Here is a 20,869-nt window from a genome sequence, read left to right on the forward strand (position 1 = left end):
AATTTTTCAACAAACCGGCTTTTTACGATCAACAACAAGTTGTTGTTGTTGTCGTCGTCGTTGTCGTTCAATGATTGAACAAGTCAAAAGTCTCGACAATCATTTTTCTTCCGAATCCTAAGTCATAGTTCGCCAACAACCATAATCATCATCATCATCATCATCAGACAGAAATACATTACATATTCATAAATGTGAAATGTCTATTGTGTTTTGTTGTTGTTGTTTGTTGTTGAATTTCGTGTCTTAAGAACAAAACGAGGAAAAAAAAGTCTTGTGTTTGAGGTGTGTGTGATGTTGATGTGAACCATTGTCCATTGTCCGTGAGCATGTAGCGGTGGTGGTGGTAAAGTTTTATCAAGAATTCAATTCTAAACTACTTTTTGTCATCGTATGTGATTATCTTCATTAAAAATAGAATGGGTTTAAACATCAAATGCCTAAACCATTGACTTTGATATTCACCATGTGTGTTTGTTTGTGTTTCTTTAAGATTTCTCTAAAAAAACTTGAACCTCGAATATGAATCCAAAATCATCGTGATCGATCATCATAAATGGTTTTGAATCAAATTTCAATCAAAATTGTTTTAATTGTGAATTTGTTCATTTTGTGTGTGTAACATCAAAAATGTTAATCATGGTCCTCCTTGAATTGTATCGTTGAAGCTGTTTTGAAAATAAAACAATTGGTGAAAAAAAACAACAATTTTCAAAGTAAGTAATTAATTCTTACGTTTAAATCATTTTCATTCATTTTATGATCAACAGAAAGACCGAAATTCCGATAAAGTCTGTATTTGAGAAATAAATTGAAAAAGTAAATGAAGAAAAATTTCTAGGGAAAAAAAACATTTTGAATCGATTTGAAAATGTTGATGATCATGATAATCCACCATTCGCCATTTGGTTCATTATATCATTTTAATCATCTTATTTTTGTTTTTGTTTCCTGGACCATTCATTTATTTCATTTCATTTTTGATTTAAGATTTGATCGTCGAGCAAAAAAAAAGTAAATAGTCCGTCTGTGGATGAGAATAAAAAGTAATCGTTTCTCTTTTTCTTTGTACTTATATATTATTTATTTTATTTTCTGAATGAATGATTTCCAAACCGATCACACACACACACACACATTTTTTTCTGTTTTGTTCATCATCATACAAATGGTAATGTTTAATTATTATACTTTTATCTTTTTAAATCACCTGGATGGATCATTTCTTGATCAATAATCGTACAATGATCATTGATCGAGCGAAAGTTTCATTTTGTTGTTGGCCGAGTTTGATCAACAAGCCAGAGTTGTATTCATTCATCATTATAATGAGTAAATCTAGTTCATTGTAAAAATTATGAAAATAATAGTTTTTTTTTTGGTTAAATCAGGTTAGTTGTTGGCTCTTCTAAGATGGTAATAATGAACTTATGATGTATTCGTTTTTTTTCATAATTTGTTGAAATGTTTTGACCAACATTTTAATAATAATGATGATGATGATGATTTAATACATAAAAATAGTATGCATGTGAGATGTAAATGCAGATTCGGAAAAATTTTCAATTTGTTCATCCATTATGTTGTTTGTAGTTGTTGATGATGATGATGATTGTGGGATTTTATCTGGAAAGAAAAAAAATCAAATAATTATATGGTTATTGTTACAATAAGATTTAAAAAACATGAAAATCGGTCCATTTTTAGATCTAGCCGAGAAGAAATCCCATTTTAATCGGGTGAAAAAAAATTCAGAACTCGTGGATATCCAAAGAATGAAGAAAGTTCAAATTAGAGATCCTTCATCATCATCCATCGGCCTTGATATTTGGTATCATCATTCATTTCATTCATTAACAGCTATGATGAAATTTCATTAAAGAAAAAAAAACATTTCATTTTAAATGAATGTTTTTTTATGTTGTTGTCCCAAATGAATATCATGTGTTTGTTCCATTCGATGATGATGATGTGATTGATTATGATATTGGGAGCTATAAAGAAAAAAAATGATGATGATTAAAAAAAAAAAATCTCTGAACAAGGTGAACATTTTTTTTCATTGCTTTTGTTTCAATACATTTCTTGTGTTCGTGTGTCATTCGACATGATTCATTTCGATGAAAATTTCGTTTGTTTTGTTTTGTTCATTATTCGGCTGTTTGTTATCATTATATTCGACAAATAAAACAAAACAAAACAAAACAAAAATCAAAAGAAGAACAAATTACCTGGATAGATAGTTTTATAAGTCGTTGATTTTTTTTTATTGTTATTATTCGACATTTGCTGAAAATGGTGATGTGATCGTATCGTTGAATCAAAAAAAAAACAAAAAAAAATTGAACAAGTCTTGTTTCTTGAGATATATAAACATTATAATTTGACAAGCAATTGTTTGTTTGTCCGTTGTTTGACCGAATCAAACAAAACGAATAAAATGAATTGTTTGAATCCATGACGTTCGTTTTTTTTTTTTTTTTTTTGATTCATACATTTGTTTCGGATCGAATCAGGCAATCATTTGTTGATGTTGTTGTTTTTGAAGGAAATTTTTGTTTTCTTTTAATATCGATTTTTTTCTGTTTAATGATGATGATGAAGATGACCTGCTGTTGATGAAACAAATGGACGAAAAAAAAATTGATTAACATAATAAAGTTTCTGATTTGATTTTTTTTTTCTTTGAATTCGAATGTAATTATCAAGTGAATGAATAGTTTAAAAAAAAGTGTGATATCGATTGTATCGATCTAACACATTCGAATATGAGCTATTCATGGATGTTTGTTTCGAAATATCAGATGTGTGTGTATGTGTTTCTCATTAATGTTAAATCGATAAGAAAAATCGAATTGATTAACTTTGGTTGATTAGAAATGGATGATTATTCATTGTTGTTCAACATTTTGATGGACAAAAATTTTCAGAAAAAAAACAACAAAATTTTCTTTCCTTTTTCATTGTGATTATATACTGATGATGATGATGATGATGATGAGATAGTGATTTGAAGATGGTCATCATCATTATCATCATCATAATCAAATGAACAACAATGTTTTTCTTATCGTATTTCTGATTTGATTTGAGCCCCCCCCCCAAAAAAAAAATGATTTAAATTACAAAAATGTGTTGTGTTCTACTCTGTTTATTTTTTTTTTTTTTGTATGCGATTATCTTTTGATTATTATTGAGTTGAGTTTTTTTTTCGTTCTTTCTTTCTTTCTTTTTGGTATCAATATTGCCAGCTGCTTTTATAGAATGATGATTGATGAGATAACCAAGTCGAACATATTATCATTATTATATCGATACAAAAAATCGATTTATCAATGATTTTTTTTTTATTCATAAATCATTTAATCAACAAGTTGTTGTTGTCCAGGTAAATATAAACTTTTTTTTTTTGACTAAAATTTTCATTTCCAATAAAATACAAATCCAAACATGCGGAACTTGCTCACTCGCACACATACACACACACCTGACCTCTAATCTAATTTATCATTGAAATATAATTCACATCATATGTGTGTGTGTGTGATGTGATGTAAAGAATTATTTTATTTTTTTCCATAACAATTGAATGACAATGACCAATGGTCATTGAGTCTTTTTTTTTGTTGTTTTTGTTTTCTGTCTAATATGCTAGACCATTTTCCATATTTTTTTTCTCCATTTGTTTGTTTATTTAAATGGATCAAGTTCATCATCATCATAATAATAATGATGATAACTCGGAAGCGCTTTTTTTTCTTTCTATTGTTTTTTTTTCATCTGCATTTTCAAATGTCCATTGTTGTTGTTGTTGTTGGCCACTAGATATGGGTTATCCATGATCTATGATGATTTGGCCTCCATATTCATGTCAAAAAAAAAATTGTTGAAATAAAATTGATTATTGTCATTGTGTCCATGTGTGTGTATGTGTGTGTGTGTGTGTTTGCATGTTTGGATAGTCATTTAGTCATCAGGAATTTATTCATTTTTTTTCATAATGATAATCATTCATTAACATTATCATCATAAATCTATTGTCGCTTTCATCATCATCATCATCATTTGACAATGTCAATTCTTATCTCTCTCTATCCATGAATTTATCATTATTATCAATGGGTTTTTTACCTTGTTGTTGTTGTTGTTGTTGTTGTCTGGCTTGCATGGCTTGATTGAAAAAAATTTTAAAGTTTGATTGAGACATTGTTTACAATATAATATGATTTGAATGTGAATGCTATTGCTATAGTCAACTCAGTCAGTCAGTGAAAATGACAAAAAAAAATTTTTTTGTTTTGTTTTGTTTTGCTTTCTTGTGAATGAATGAATGAAGAGTTAATGGATTTTTTTTTTCTTTTGGTCAAAAATTTTCAAAATGTGTGACAGCAGTAGATTTATTCATTGTTGTCATCATATATATATGATGATGATGGTTGCTAAAAATATGTTTCACACACATATATATTTGGACAACAACGAAAAAAAGGCACATCTTTATTGTAAATGTGAAAAATTATCATCATTTCAATAAAGAAGAGAGTGCGAGAGAGAGAGAGAGAGAGAGGCAGAAAAAATGTATTTTTGGTATTTATTCAAAAAAGGCATCCAAGAAATGAAAAAATTTGTTGTTGTTGTTGTTGTTTCATTACCATTGAGACAATGATTTTTTTTCTTGATCTAGGACAGGTGTCATCATCTTCATCAGAACAATTCACATCACTTTTTTTTTGTTAGTTAGTACCTGAAGGTCTACTACTTGAATTTATTTTTTTTTTTTTTGTGTTTTCATATTGAAAATGAAAAAAAAGAAACAAATAATGATGATGATGATGATAATTATCTACAATTTTCGTTCAAAGTTTTTTTTTCCATTTTATGATGATGATGATAATTATATGATGATGGTATATAATGAAATTTTATATTTATGATTTGATTTGATTTGATTTGATTGGATGAATGAATGAAAATTGATGTGCTTGTCATTTTTCTTATACCATTGGAATGTCAATTTTGTTCATCTGACTTTTGATGTTTATTAACATTTTTTTTGTTTTGTTTTGTTTTCATGTTTTTGATTAATTAATTATAACAAATTGATTTTTTTTTTTGATTTGATTAGTAAATTTTGTTTTTAGGATGGATGGATGGATGATGATGATCCATTGGGATCTGATTAGATTGGAATCTCTACAATTATTGTGATGGATTATGAAATTTTTTTCTTTTTTTTTCGCAGACGCTTATCTATTGTGTTGAGCTGTCTGAATTATCTAAAAATAAATTTTCACCACCACCACCAACAACAACGACAGCAATAGCCATAAGAATAAAAGTGAAAATATTACCAACATTGAAAATGATGAATAAATAAACGAGGTCATTTTGTTTTTGGATTTTGTTTTTTTTCTGTTCATTTTTGCTCAATGTTGTTGTTTCGATACATTAATTGAATTTGGATCAAAACGACAAAAGCTAATGTTGGTGGTAGCGATGATGTAAATTTTAAAAAACACGAAACGGAAATTTGACAATTAACAACAATTAACATTTTGGTCATGTTTTTGAAAAAAATGAAATTAATTTCATTGTACATGTGTGTGTGTGGGTAGGTTTAGTTGTTTTTTTTCATTGATGGGGCGTTGGCCAGGTGTGTGTGTGTGTCATATTTGTTTTTTTTTTTTATTTTGTTACAAATAAACAATGATGACAATATTTAAAGTGTACGTAGGAGGTTTTACATTGTACACACTGTTTTTTTTTCACTATTAATTATCCCCCCAAAAAAAAAGTTTAAAACAAAAAAAAGAAAGAAAAAATTTCAAATACCTGTTGATATTGACGTGCATATATATGTTATTATTGAATATCACAACAATCGTTTTTTTTGAAAATTGAATTATTCATTGTAAGTGTGTGTGTGTGTGTGTGTATGAAAATTGAAACAAACGCCCAAACAATTTTGAAAATAAATTTCTGATTCATTTATACGAGGTGGTGATGGTGGACGACGAGGAGGAGAAGAAGAAGGAAAAATCGTGATATTTTTTAAACAATTTTTTTTTTGCAACAAATTTAAATAATGGTGAAAAATATTTTTTTTTTTCAATACATTTTATTGCATAATGATCGAATGATCACAATTTGACCCGTTTGGAGAATAAATAAAACGGACCAAACGGTTTTTTTCTGATTTTTGTGAATGGAACACACGCTTTGTGTTGTGTTTGGTCAAGATGTTTTGAAACGTTTTTTTTCTGCAATATTTATTTTATGCGCGATGCTCATTGAACGTTGTTCCAAAATCGATTTTTTTTTCTTCACTTTCGTTTGTTTGCATTTGTTCGTTATTTTTGGATTATCAGTTTTTTTCCCCATTCACAACAACAACAACAACAACAACAAAAAAAAATTGACAATCAAATGTCCTTTTTTTTCTCCATTCACTGATCAATCAAATTGACCTATTGATCGATACATAGATCAATAGTGATGGATTTTTTTTTCTTCTTCTTCTTTGATCAAATCGAATCTGATGATGATGATAAGCCTGATATGATCTGTCAAAAAAAAAACGAAGTTTGTTCGCTTGTCCATTCATTTTTCATCATCATCATCATCATGATCATTTTTTGATGATCGATTACTAAATATCGAAAAATTTTTCTTTTTGATAATCGATTAAAATGAAAATGAAAATGTTGCGAATAAACAATGCATTTTTTTCTTTCATTTTTGATCGATAATGTATTTGGCACATCAAAAAAATTTTTTTTTCGGTAAAACAAAATGATGCACACATAGACACAATCGGGTTGAATCGAAAATGAATGAATGAATAGTCATAAATCTGATAATAATTTGATTTTTTTTCTTACTTTTATTTACTCAATAGGTTTCAACTATTTCTACAACTTCCGTCATAATCAATATAACAGGCATATTGAATTTTTTTTTGTTTTGTTTTGTTTCTGCGGATTTTATTACCCGATATCAGATGATATGTCAAACACACACACTTGTCCAACTGTTGTCTTGTTCTACATTTCATGGAGAAAATGTTTACCTCTGACAATTGATTGAAGAAAAAATTGGATTAGAATTTTTTTTCTCTACACATGTGACTCTTATCATATTTGGACTTTTACTTGTTAATGTTAATGTTGTGGTTGTAGAAGAGAAAAACACACACATGCACACAAAAATGTCTTCAAAAGCAACAATAAGTCATCATTGCATTATTCGAACAAACTAAACCAAAAAAAAAAAAAAAAAACTAATCATTTTAATTTAAATGTTGTTGACATCATCATTATCATCATCTGAAGAAGAAGAAGAAGTAGAAAAAAAGACAAGGTGTTGTTTGAAACCAACATATTTAACAATGATAGTTAGTCATGTCAAATCATGATCATCATCGTCATCGTCAGCCATTTCGTTCAATAACAACAACAACAACAACAACAAAAACATTAACATTATCATCGCCTACGACAACAACAACAAATCTAACTGTAACGACAACGGCGGCAGCATCATTATTATCATCATCATCATCATCATTAACAACATCAACATCGACATCAACATTATCCGGATCAAAAGATGCTGAACATCTTCATGAATGGTCATTGTTTCGTCAAAATTTAAATGCTAATTTTAGTGAATCTGTATTAAATTCAAAACAAAATCAAGGTTTAGCAAATAATTCGAGAACAAATCAGCAACAACAACAACAAAAATCCAAAATGAATGGTTTGACAACTCAAAATACAAATGGTGGTAGCGGTGGCACACCTGGTTTTCCATTACGTGAATCAACCGTAAACAATATACTAAGTCATCCTAAATATGGTGCACAGCTTAAAAATCAAGATGCATTCACATATCTAAGGTTTGGTTTACCAAGAGTTAAAACATTGACAACAATGAATAATGGTAATAGTGGTGATGAACAGCAGCAACAGCATCGGCGATTATCTAGAAATAATAATAATAACAACAATAATACAATCGATATGATCGATGATGATCAAGATTCTTCTGGTAGAATAATAAAAACGGGAAATCGAAATACAACAATGGCAATGAAATCGAATGATCGTTCAGGTTCGGCTGCTATTAATGAAGAGCTTAAACGTCGTTTTTGGGGCTCTAATTCAGCATTAATTCATCCGACAACAGCGGCAACGACAAATGCTGCATTATCATCAACATCAACATCATCATCATCAGAAAATGAATCTGATTTATCGGCAAAAGAAGCCGCTACTGTTGCGAATCAGAAAAATCATTTCAACAATAATAGATATAATAATAATAATAATCATTATCAACATCATCAGGATCGATTTTCTAAACCACCGATTGTGAAACATCATATGACAAGATTACAAACAGCACATGATATTTCTTCTCGCCATTCTGATCATCATCTACATCATCCACATCATCATAAAGATTATCCAAATAATAATAACAATAATTCTGATGTTGAAGATTTTCATATTCATCCAGCATCACGCCATTCACCATTCAATATTGATGATGATGATGATCTTAATATTGATGCCGGTAATGGTGGTGGTGAACCGACATTTGGCCTAAATCCTCAATCATCATCATCATCAACATTACCACCACCATTAGCTAAACATCCACATTTAGTTGTCAAAGATTTAATGTATGAAGTGGATAAATCATCTAATTGGCGACGGCTTTGTGGTTTTAGTCGACAAAAATTACGTGTACTTGAAGATATTAGTTTCGATGTTCGTGGTGGTGAATTAATGGCCATTATGTCTACTTCAGGTAATTTATTCATTGTTTTTTTTAATATTCCAATTATTCATTATTGAAACAACACACATATTGCACACGATTGACCTAGGATCAGTAAATAAATAAATAAATCAATTAATTAGTAAAATTTTAAGGGCCGGTCAATAGTTTAATTGGTTTTTTTTTTCAATAATTGACATTATAATGATATAATCGTGAATAATTACATTTTTTTTTTTTTTTCGATTTCGACACACACACACACACACACACACACACAGCAAATGAAGGCACATCATTGTTGAATGTATTGGGTGCACGTCATGATTATCGAAATGGTACGGCACGTGCAGAAATCTATCTGAATGGTGTATTGATATCCACGAAACATTTAAGCCATATGATAGGATATGTAACGAAAAATATGCAATTATGTTCAACAATGTCTACAAGACAGGCATTATTATTTGCCGGTCTATTAATGGGTCCAGCATCAAGAAGTTCAACCGATGTTAAACGATTGACACGAACCCTGTTGGAAGAGCTTAATCTAGGTGAAGTTCGTCATACAAAACTGTCGGAATTAACATATTCAGAACGACGACGTTTACATGTTGCAATGCATTTATTACTCGATACCGAATTATTATTGATTGATCAACCGCTTTTTGGTTTAGATATTTTTGATTCTTTTTTCATGATTGAATATCTACGACAATGGGCAATGATTGGCGGTAGAATTGTGATAATGACAATATCACCACCAACATATGAAGTGTTCACAATGATTCATCGTGTTTTACTTATATCAGCCGGACGACCATTATTTGTTGGTCCGAGAAAAGATTTTCTTCGTTATTTCAATTCAATAGGATATCCATGTCCATCATTTAAAAATCCAAGTGATTATTATCTTGATCTTGTCACATCGGATGATTTAAGTCAGGAAGCGTTATTGGAATCAAGTCAACGTATTGAAAATATTGCCAATATTCATAGCCGTAGATCAATGAGTGAAATATTTAGTTCAATGCCCGGACCACCAGCCGTTTTGCCAGCACCATTTCGACGAGCCAATTTTGCTATGCAATTCTTAGCACTTTGGATGTAAGTATCATCATTATAATTTTGTTTTTTTCGATTCACAGTATGTGAAATAATGTGAGAAATTTACATTTCAAAATATGTATCATTTGTCATCTTTTTTTTGTTGTTGTTATTTCTTTTGAAACACAGCCGTGCATTGATATTCAGCTTTCCATACAATGTTGTTCATTTATTCAATCGTTTCATAATCACATTGTTATTATCATTGATTATTGGCGGTATTTATTGGCAAATACGAACGGGTCGTGAACAGGAATTTGTTTGGGATCGTATCGGTTTCATTAATACAATGATTTCCATTGGAATTATTCCAATATTAACTATAGAATTGATCAATGGTAAGTGAAACGAGAAAAAATGATTTTTTTTTCTTGATTGATTGATTGATTGATTTGTGAACCACAAAAATCAAAATATCCATTGTTTTTCTTGTCCATTGTTTCCCTTTATTATTATTATAGCCTATACGGAAAAATTATACATCATATCCGAAGTTCATCAAGGATTCTATTCCCTACCTGCTTATTTATTGGCCAAATTACTTTATTCAACACCGCAAACAATTTTGATTGGTCTTGCATATGCATTACCAGCCTGTTCAATGGCCGGTCTTCAATTGCATTCGAATCCAAATTCATTACCATTCTATCTATTACTTATGTTATCATATTTTATAGCATTACGTTCATTTATCAATGCTATTGTATGGATTTGTAATCGTCGTTCGAATGCATTGTTTTTATTCGGATTCCTATTCACCATTTTTCTTTTATCATCTGGTATTAACATTCAATATCGAGATATATCAATCACGCATCGTTGGTTACGACAAATATCACCAATACGATGGTTACATGAAGCAATTGTTGCATGGGAATTTGAACCAAATACTATTGATAATTTGAATAATGGTGGTGGTAGTAGTAGTAATAGTAATACTATCAGCAACATTATTATTTCATCATTTTTATGTAGTAGAAATCCTGTGATTCAACAACCAAATGCCATATTGGTTCGTGCCGATTGTGGTTTTCAACAACGATCCAACATACTTAAATGGTTTGAATATCAAGGTAAGTTTGTTTATAGATTTATATATTTGATTTTAAAATTAATAATAATTAATTATTATCCAATTAAATTTGATTGATTGACAATTGACATTTAAAAATAATAATAAAAAATTATTGTTTTATCCTTATAATTTTAGGAGGAAACATTTTTACCACCAAACCAAATCTACGACCTAGTTGGCATGCATTCATTGCATTGTTTATATTATTTATCGGTTCATTTATAATCGGTTCAATCATATTTTGTTTACGTGTTTATTATTTCAACAATAATAATAATAATAATAATGATCAATGTCCGATGAAAAATCATCAAGATTCTACATCCACAGCGGCTATTGGTTCGTCAGCCAGACATAATCATCATCGATAATAAACATATATACACACACACACACACACAAAATAAATATCGTTACAATTGAAATTGTGTATTTGGTAGATTCTGATTGTATTTTTCCATTGTACAGTGAAAAATTCAATCATTTTTTTTTCACTAATATTTCCGCTTTTTTTTTCTTCTTCTATTCATGATGGACATTTGTCACGATTTTATTTTATTTTTTTTTTTTCGTTTTCTTTTTATCATTGTATATTTATGTTGCCGGAAAATATATTCATATCTATATCAATGAGTCTGTCCATTCATTTTTGTCGACAACAACATCAAATCATCAATTTTTTTTGTTCGACATTTTACTGATTAATAGTTATATTATATATATTAATAATAACGAATAAATAAAAATGTTTCTTTTTTTCTGATTTGAATTTATGATGAATGAATGGAGAGAGAAAAAATATATCGTGGTGTTTGATTGGTACATATATATAAAAATAGATTACATAACGATCATCATCATAATAAAATTGTATATGTATCACATGTCAATTTTTTGATCGAAAATGTATATTTTTAGCCAATATGGATCAAAATAGAAATGTAGCGGATGTTTTTTCGAACGTTTTTTTTCTGTTTGTTTGTTTGTTTGGTTGTTTGTAGAATCGAAGAATGTAATGTGTTTCCTATTATCATTTTTTTTCTCTCTTTTTCTCTTTCTTTACTTTGCTATATTTATTGACATTGTTATCGTATTATGGTATTATCAATCAATCAATCAATCATCGATTGATAATTTAGATAATTATATATGTTGAATTATTTATTTTTTTTTTACTCTTTGTTAAATATTTTCTCACCATTGTGTATTGAAAATTGATTCAAACCTACCTTTGATTATTGGATTATTGATTGAATGATGAAAGGTATGTGTGTGTGTGTATGTGTTTGTTTTTTCGCCTTTTGTTTAGATTTTTTTTTCTATTTTGATTAGATATTTGAAAAAAAACACTAATCCTATAACTGTAATGGTGACCCGATCCGAGATTTTTTCATTTTTTTTTTAATGAATGATGATTGAATAATGTGTACACGACCGAATGTTATAATGGCCTTCTTTTTTTTCGCTCATGGCCTTATTCTTATTATCATTAATTTCTATATATATTGTATGGTGAAAATTTAAATTGTTTCAAACAAAGAAAAGAAAAAGTTTTAAGTTACATTGTGAATATATTGACAAGATATGATTCATCATCATCATCATGATTGAATAAATAGATGAATGTACCTAAAGGCTACAGATTAGAAATGTTATTCAAATCCTGTCTTTTTTTTAATATACAAATTTTCACACGCACACAATAATCATCATCATTAATTAATTCGGTTACAATAAAGAAAAACAGTGAAATGATGATGATGATTTTATATTGATTAATGATCCTTTCACTCACTAGATGACGATGATAATTTGATCCAATTATTGTATATAATAGATTAACATTAATAGGATATAATTAATTGATTAATTTGATTTGATTTGATGATGAATGTCGGTTTTCGGTTTCACCGCCAGCGCAAAAAAAAATGTTGTTCAATTATAATCATTGTGTGTGTTGCGTGGAACACACCTGAACAGAATAATTAACCCCATCCAATTAGCCAAATGTTTTTCATTTTCGCGCTTGTTATGTACAGAATGATTCAATCGATTTTCATTGATTTTTCAATCAATCAAATTATTATTATCAAATGACTAAATATGGATTGATTTTCGATTGATGACCTTGTCGATAATTTCAATTTTTATTATATTATCATTATTGATTGATTGATTATTAAGAAAAAAAATTTTTTTTTTTTTTTTTTTTGTTCACCATGAATAATCGACATCAAGTTCACAATGTTCATCCGATCTAATCAGACAATCATTATTATTTACAGCACAAACACCTTCCAATGTGAATACTGGTCCACGGCCACATGAATTATATGCCCAACCATTGAAACAATAACGTTTACCCGGTATTAAATCATTCAATATAATTCGTTCATCTGATTATATAATATAATTAATTAATTAATCAATAAATTAATTGATTAATTTTTAAACATTAGGTGATTAACTAACTTGAACGAAATTTCTTAACAATTCCATAGCCAATAAGCCATAGCTGATAGCCAATAATATCATTATCATTACAATTGATTGTACCCCAATGATCAATAGTATGATTATAGCCATATTGATTGGTTGGATAACGAATTTTCAATTCAATTTGTGAACATTGTGCATATTCAACTGTTGCATATGGTTTACATCTTGGTGCACGATGACAATAATGATGTTTTTGTTGTTGATGTCCAATTTTTCGGGAAATTTCTCGAATCACTAATTTCGATACAATTTAAAAGACAATAAAAAAAATAAAAATAAAAATAGCTATATTAGCATGCGTTTTGATATTCAGTAAAATAAATGTAGTTAATTAATTAACAAAAACACTACATATTGGTTGGTAACCCACCGACGTTGATTTAAAAAAAAAATTTCTTTTCTTTTCTTTTTCTTCTTTTATTTTGTATTTTTTGACAAGTAAATTTAAAGGACAATACAATGTTTTACTAAGTAAACATTTATCAGAAACACTTTTGAATCAAACGTTACATGAGATTTAACTATTCTTTTCATGTTCTTATGATGAAGAATCATTTTGTTGTGATTGTGTCGAACTGAAATGGCGAAAATATTGGCTTTTCATGAGTTTCGGATTCAGGTTCTTTGTATCCATCTTTTGTTCTTGGTGTCAAATGAGTTGATGCTGGCACAAGTGTTGATTCTCCTGTTTTTTTGAACTTTTTATTTTTTAAATCAACCATGTCCCAAAAAACTCGATTCATTGGTTCCAATGATCGTTTTTGAGCCAATGACATCTCGTTAAGAGTTTGATTTATTAATTCCCATGTTCGTTTATGAGGCAAAAATATCTCGCCAAAAGTTGGATATATTGGTTCCGATTTTCGTTTTTGAGGCAATAACATCTTGATAAGAGTTGGATTTATTGATTCCAATTTTTGACCAAATGACATCTTTCCTATTTCTTTGGACTTTTTCTTTTCTGAATCACATATGTCCAAAAAAATTTGATTTATCGATTCCCAAGTTCGTTTTTGTTCCAATGACATCTCGACAAACGAATCAAGTAGTGACACGATCTGAGTTAAAAAATTAGCCTGCAATTCATACATCTCAGTTAGGCATTTTCTTATTTCTTGTAATTCATAATATAACAACTTCGAGAAATCCGGAGCATTTTCTTCATCTTCCATTTGTCTAGTTGGAGGCTCAGACTGTTCAGATTCTTTCTTGTTCATGATGAAAATGAATAAATGACAGGTTTGAAAAAACTTTTATTGTAGTTCAGGAAAAAAAATTCAACGTCGTTGATCACCAATATTGTAGTGTTCTTGTTAACAACATTTATTCGACTGAATATCAAAATGCAACTCATCCCCAATCATCTGTTCGAATTGGGGTTCATCATGGATAACGTTACCACGTCGCCACAATAGAAATAATCGAAATAAAAAAAAAATTATTACCTCGTTTACTACTACTATGGACAATCGGAAATTGATCCACATAAAGTTTGAATGTTTTCCTATGATGAACAATATAATGTGAAGAATTCATTTGTTCGTCGTTGTTGTTGCCGTATTTCACAACGATAAATAATGGTCGATATATGATTCTCATTCACAATTAAATATCGATCACCTTCGAAACAAGTACGTTGTCCATTGTTCATCATTTTGTCATTGACCTTTTTTCTTTTTTCAATTTGATTGAATAATAATGATTGATTATTATTATTATTATTATTAATATGAAGATTATCCTGTCCATTATATTGATTTATTGACCAATCATTGGATAATTCATATCGACACCATATATATTGATATGATGATGATGAATTCAACATTGATTCGATAATAATATTTGATGATTTCATCAATCGATCATTATTCAATTGATATCTTATCTTCTTCTTCTTTTTCTGATGTTGATGTCGATAGTGATCATCATCATTATTATTATTACATTCAAGTAGAACATTTTCACCAATATTTACAACTAAATCCGTTATATTCGATGATGATGATGATAATTTCTGTTTTTGATTATTATCTTGTTGATAAATGAATGGCAGCCATAATGATGATGATCCATTTTGATTATTATTATTATAATCAATATGATGATATTTATTTGAAGATGATGATGATTGAGATGATGATATTATTTGGCCAATTGTAAATTTACAATTAAACAATAATAACGATAATAAAATAATGATTATAATATGAAAAAATGAATATAATCCATGATGATGATGATGATGAAAAGATTGTTGTTGCCTTAGGATTGATAAATATTGTTTACAATGATTACGATTAATAAACAGTAGCCATTGTTGTATGTTTTTATTGAACTTTTTTGCCATTTTTGCCGTAAATGGTATCGATAATGATGGTGAATAATAAAGAAAAACATAATGATGATGATGATTATGATATGATAATATGATGATGATGATGAAATGATTGACTTTAAATGACATCGATTATGATGATGATGATGGTTGTTAACTTTTGTTGTTATGGCCGCTGTCATTATTATTGTTTGTTTGACATTTTTTTTTTTTTTTTTTTTTTTTTTTTTTTTTTTTGATTCAATAGGATAAATATAGAATATGATGATCTATGTATTGATTCACATTTCACACCGGTTAATAATATAATTCATTTGCAAACAAAACAAATCAACAACAACAACAAACAAACAAACAAAAAAATCGACCGTAGGCTAACTTGTTGCATGAACATTTTGATCAATGTTTTTTTTTTCATTTTTCTTCAGGCAGACCACCATGTGAGAATTTAACCATGTCACCATTCATAATCTTGTGTCCTTGTTTTTTTTCTTCGTTTGAAGAATGTTGATAAAGAGAAACTGTACAAAAATAAAAGATACATTGAATAATCAGTTTTATGTGAAAGTTGATAAAAAAAAAGAAACAAATTAATTATCATCACTTACATCTAGTCCCGCTCTGTGTGTGTGTATGTTTTGTGAAATTATCAATTGATTGATCTATTAATCATTGACGATTGGTTCCGGATTTTTGTTTTCGTTTTTTTTTGCACTCTACAAATAGTTTGTCTATATATAATTCATATATAGCATATAATCGATAATCGAAATAATCGATTGTTTTCAAATAAAAAAAAAGAAGAAAAATATTAAGATTAATGATTTATTCGTGACAAAACAGGATTACTAATAATCCTGAGAATGTGAATTCAATCTCAATAAATCTTAATGATTATATATTGAAAGTAACAAAATGGAAACCAAATTGGCAAAATTTTTTTTCCTGAGAAAGTTGATCAAGTTTTGTCGTCGTTTGTCATCGTTGAATGATGATGATGATGATTAGGAGTTCGATTCAATTTGATGATGATGAATCAACTTCGATCAGAGACCATATATGCAAATAAAACAAAAACAAATGAACTATGTATTGATCTCATCGAGTTGTAATTGTTAATTGATGATTATGATGATGATGATTGAACAAAAATATTTCATCTAAACATTGCACACATACACATCAGCCAATGTTTTTTTTTAAATTTTTTTTGGTTCACAAAACCAAATTCATACAACACACACATATCAGTCAAAAGAAATAAAAAAAAACATTGAGTTGTTGTTCATCAACAGGAAAAAATGTGTTTGATCAAAGCAAAAAAAAAGACTACATTTTCTCACTGATGATCATGTTGATGATGATAATGATGATGCTGAAAGATGGTCGAAAAAAATGGGCAGAGTAAAAAAAAAAAATTTTTTCCATAAACACATGAATGATAGATGGACATTATACATAAGTGGCCATCTCAAAAAAAAAAATACCTCAAATTATCATAATGACCAACCAATTTATTCATTTCTATATATTGGTCAAGCGATCTGACCTGACCAGTGTTTGAATATTGAATGTTGTTGTATGAATAAATTTGTACTAAGAGGGTATTCTTTATTTTCAGTCGTTTTTTCTGTTGCTGTTGTTGTTGTTGTTGTTGTTGTCTTGGTCGATTGATTTTCAAGATCATCATCAATGAGATTCACAAACACACACACACACAAAAAATGTCTGAACACGATCGAAAGAAAATTCAAGACTGAATGGATGAATAAAATGGTTTGGTGAAAAGAATGAAAATTTCAAGTACACACCAGAAAGAGATATTATGGTTGGAAAAATGCATTTGCATCCCGAGAATCTTATGAATGAATTTTTTTTTTTTTCGTTGCTAATAAATAAACAATTAAACTCGAATCTTAAGTTGTCGAAAGATTGCCTGTTGATCTTTGGTGATGTGTGTGTGTGTGGATTTTTTTTCCAGATTCCAGTTGTGATGATGATGGTTTGTGATTTATTGATTGTGTACTACCAACGAAATCCATTACACATTGGAATGTTAATGAAAAAAAAAATTAATTAAAATAAAACAAACAAACATAATCATCATCTTTGATTTGAATATGGTAAATTTTTAATTTCGTAAATATCTGTTTTTTTTCTGTAAAAATTCATTTTCATAAATTTTTTAATCAAATCGGTTTCAATGGTAACCATGATCGATTACTACTACTACTTGCTGGACTACTGCTATTTTCCGCCATAAACATTGTATTTGGTTGTCGTCGATTTGATGTAGTAGCTATTATATTGCCCATAATTGATAATGGTGATGAATCAATAAAATTCATTTGTGTACAATGATCATCATCATCATCATCATCGCCATCAGGATTCAATATAATCGATGTTTGTTGATCGATAATTTTATTGGTATTATTTAATGATGATGATGCTGTTTGAATGGATTTTTGTTTTCGTTGTTGTTGTTGTTGTTGTTGTTCATTTCGTTTATTATCATTATTATCTAAATGTCTGGTCATCGATGTTATTATCACTGGTAATCTTATGTCCAAAATTGATCCTTTTTCCGACATAATCTAAATGACAAAAAAAAACCATGTGTTAACCATATTTCTATTTGAAACCAAAAAAAAAAAAAAAAATCAGACATGACATACATTAGCATTCATCGTATAAAGTTTATTAGTTATATCTCGGCCAATCAATATGTTCAGAATTTTATTCATTTGTTTATCTTTGGCCAGATAATATTCCAATTCCATACGATTCCAACAAAGTATACGACATTGTGTTATGGCAATCAATGAAACATTGAAACGATTATCATTATCGATTACTGTTTGTTTTGCGTTGCTGTTTTTATTCCCCATATGTCGAATGTTAGATGATGATAATTCTTGTTGATGTTTAGTCATCTGTAAATCTTTTGATTTCATTGTTGTTCCCGTACAGCTTTCCCATTCAGGTGAATCAAGAAATTCACCTGGTTTTATTGAATGAAGAAAATGATTTTTTGACAATACATTCATTCTGGTATTTTTAAGAAAAAAATGATAGATTAACGTGTTATTCAATTATAATCATGTATATGATACTCACTTTCCAGTTATAAGTAATGATAAACGATTATTAGCCGTTATCTTTTCGGTTGCATACGATTCACCGGAATGTAATGTCATCAATTTACCTTGATTAATTAATTTTCTAAATGATTCACGTCCAATACCTACTATAGCGAATAGATCATTATATGTTTCTTCCAATTCTTTATCGAATTTAATATATCTTGTAATATATAATTCATTTGCAATACGAATAATATTGACAACAAAAAATGTTATTGACCATCCTAATAGACTAGGCATAAGACTGATGAAACATATTTTCCATATCCATATAATCAATAATAGATGAGCAATGGCCAATATTAAATGTATGAACAATAGACAATATTTACCGGTTGGTGCTAGATATGCAATCAATAAACAAATATATGCCAATTGATAAACAATTGATGTTGCATTTTCTGACCAACAATTAATAGCTGTACTATTACTGTTATTATTAATTAAAGTTGTCGCCGTTGATGATGTATTTATGATAATCATTGATGGATCGTCAATAAATGTTGTGCTACTGTTATTATTATTATTATTGTTGAAATTTAGTAATAATGATGATAATAATCTTCTTTGATGATGATGATGAATCATAGAAAATGCTGTCGATGATGTCGGTGATGATAATAACATCATACATTGATTGATTTTTTCATCCTTTCTCAAAGAAATATTTTTTTTTCACACTGTTGATTGATTGATTGATTGATGATTGATATATTAAGGATTTCTATCTCTTGCTGTGCAACCAAAAATCCGATTAAAACATTACCAAAAAAAAAAAAAAAACAAACGGTGATTGATGATTGATTGATAGTGATCGATTATGAACAATCCATATGGAACATAACAAATATATATATATATATTCTTCAATCAAATTGAATATCGAGTCTTGATCGACATATGGTACTGGTATTACTGCCAATTTCATACAAACAGCAAACAAACAAACAAACAAACAAACAAACTACAGTATAGCAACAATAAAAATAAATTCTCAAATATGATAAAATGATTGATCGATCTATGCGTATACGATCTACAATTTTAACTCTTGTTGTTCATTGTGTTGTTGGTGGTGCATGTATGGTATGGTGGCAACTACTGTTTAATTTTCTTTAAAATAAGAATATTCTTAAATTTCTGGTCGTTTCTAGCCCATCTTTCTTTCTCACCACCACCAAATACAACCATAATATTATTCTGCATTCTGGTTGCGTGGTTTTTTCTTATTTGTTTTCCCCCGTTATTTTCAATTGTTGTTGATTATTGCGCGGTTTTTATTATTATATTATTATTACTATTATCAGACAAACAAACAAACAAACAAACATGGAATGAAAAAATAAAACAGAACATGTGCAATTCTTATTCGATATAAAAAAAAATGGGCAATCACATTGGACAAACAATGTTGGTTGATTCGTTGACGACGACAGTTTCTCTGTTTAGAAAAAAAAATTTACTGTAAAACTTTGCTTGTTGTTGTTGTTGTTGTTGTCATCTTCAAAAGCATGATATCATTATTATTGCCAATTGCATTCAAGCCTGACAAATCAACATTTTGAAATGAATGAAACTAGAATATTCTATTTTATTACTTTTTTACTTTTCTAGTCTTTTCCATCATTATCATTCATCATTACAATTACTGCTGTTGCTGTTGTTGTTGTTGTTGTTGCTGTTGCCACTTCCATTTTTTTTCGATTTTTTATGTTGTTGTTGTTATTGTTTGAACAAAAATATCGACCGTTGAAAATTGCAAATTTTTTTTTCTTTTCTGAAGAAAAGTAAAACTTTGAAATTGCAAACTTCAACTTGAATGATGATGATCATCATCATTCAACATTTAATGTAGAAAAATCATAATTTGAACGCGCTAAATAAATGAAAATTCTTATTTTTATATAATTGGCCGATAGA

General features: G+C 28.7%; 2 protein-coding genes across 5 annotated transcripts; one reads left to right on the top strand and one right to left on the bottom strand.

Annotated features, from left to right (window-relative positions):
* The first annotated feature begins 24 nt into the window (after positions 1-24).
* Positions 25-11,730, top strand: LOC124498835 (uncharacterized). 4 transcript variants are annotated; one of them, XM_075728527.1, is made up of 8 exons: positions 462-720; positions 771-1,046; positions 3,252-3,388; positions 6,899-8,814; positions 9,066-9,891; positions 10,021-10,229; positions 10,353-10,964; positions 11,102-11,730. In XM_075728527.1, exons 4-8 carry the CDS (start codon positions 7,401-7,403, stop codon positions 11,335-11,337), a joined length of 3,297 nt encoding a protein of 1,098 aa, XP_075584642.1. In that variant the 5' UTR covers positions 462-720; positions 771-1,046; positions 3,252-3,388; positions 6,899-7,400; the 3' UTR covers positions 11,338-11,730. The 4 variants fall into 4 exon arrangements, with proteins under 4 accessions (XP_075584641.1, XP_075584642.1, XP_075584643.1 ...); XM_075728528.1 differs by having other exon boundaries at positions 462-716; XM_075728526.1 differs by lacking the exons at positions 771-1,046; positions 3,252-3,388 and having other exon boundaries at positions 25-716.
* Positions 11,731-12,747: 1,017 nt separating this feature from the next.
* On the bottom strand, positions 12,748-20,614 carry LOC124492277 (uncharacterized). The gene is given in 7 exon segments (XM_075728883.1): positions 12,748-13,362; positions 13,439-13,699; positions 14,911-14,983; positions 14,985-15,621; positions 18,333-18,400; positions 18,482-18,854; positions 18,924-20,614. Coding segments are annotated over 7 exon segments (2,250 nt in total). The 5' UTR covers positions 19,580-20,614; the 3' UTR covers positions 12,748-13,180.
* Positions 20,615-20,869: the final 255 nt, after the last annotated feature.

This window comes from Dermatophagoides farinae, chromosome 2, assembly GCF_024713945.1.
Source record: "Dermatophagoides farinae isolate YC_2012a chromosome 2, ASM2471394v1, whole genome shotgun sequence".
Taxonomy (NCBI): domain Eukaryota; kingdom Metazoa; phylum Arthropoda; class Arachnida; order Sarcoptiformes; family Pyroglyphidae; genus Dermatophagoides; species Dermatophagoides farinae.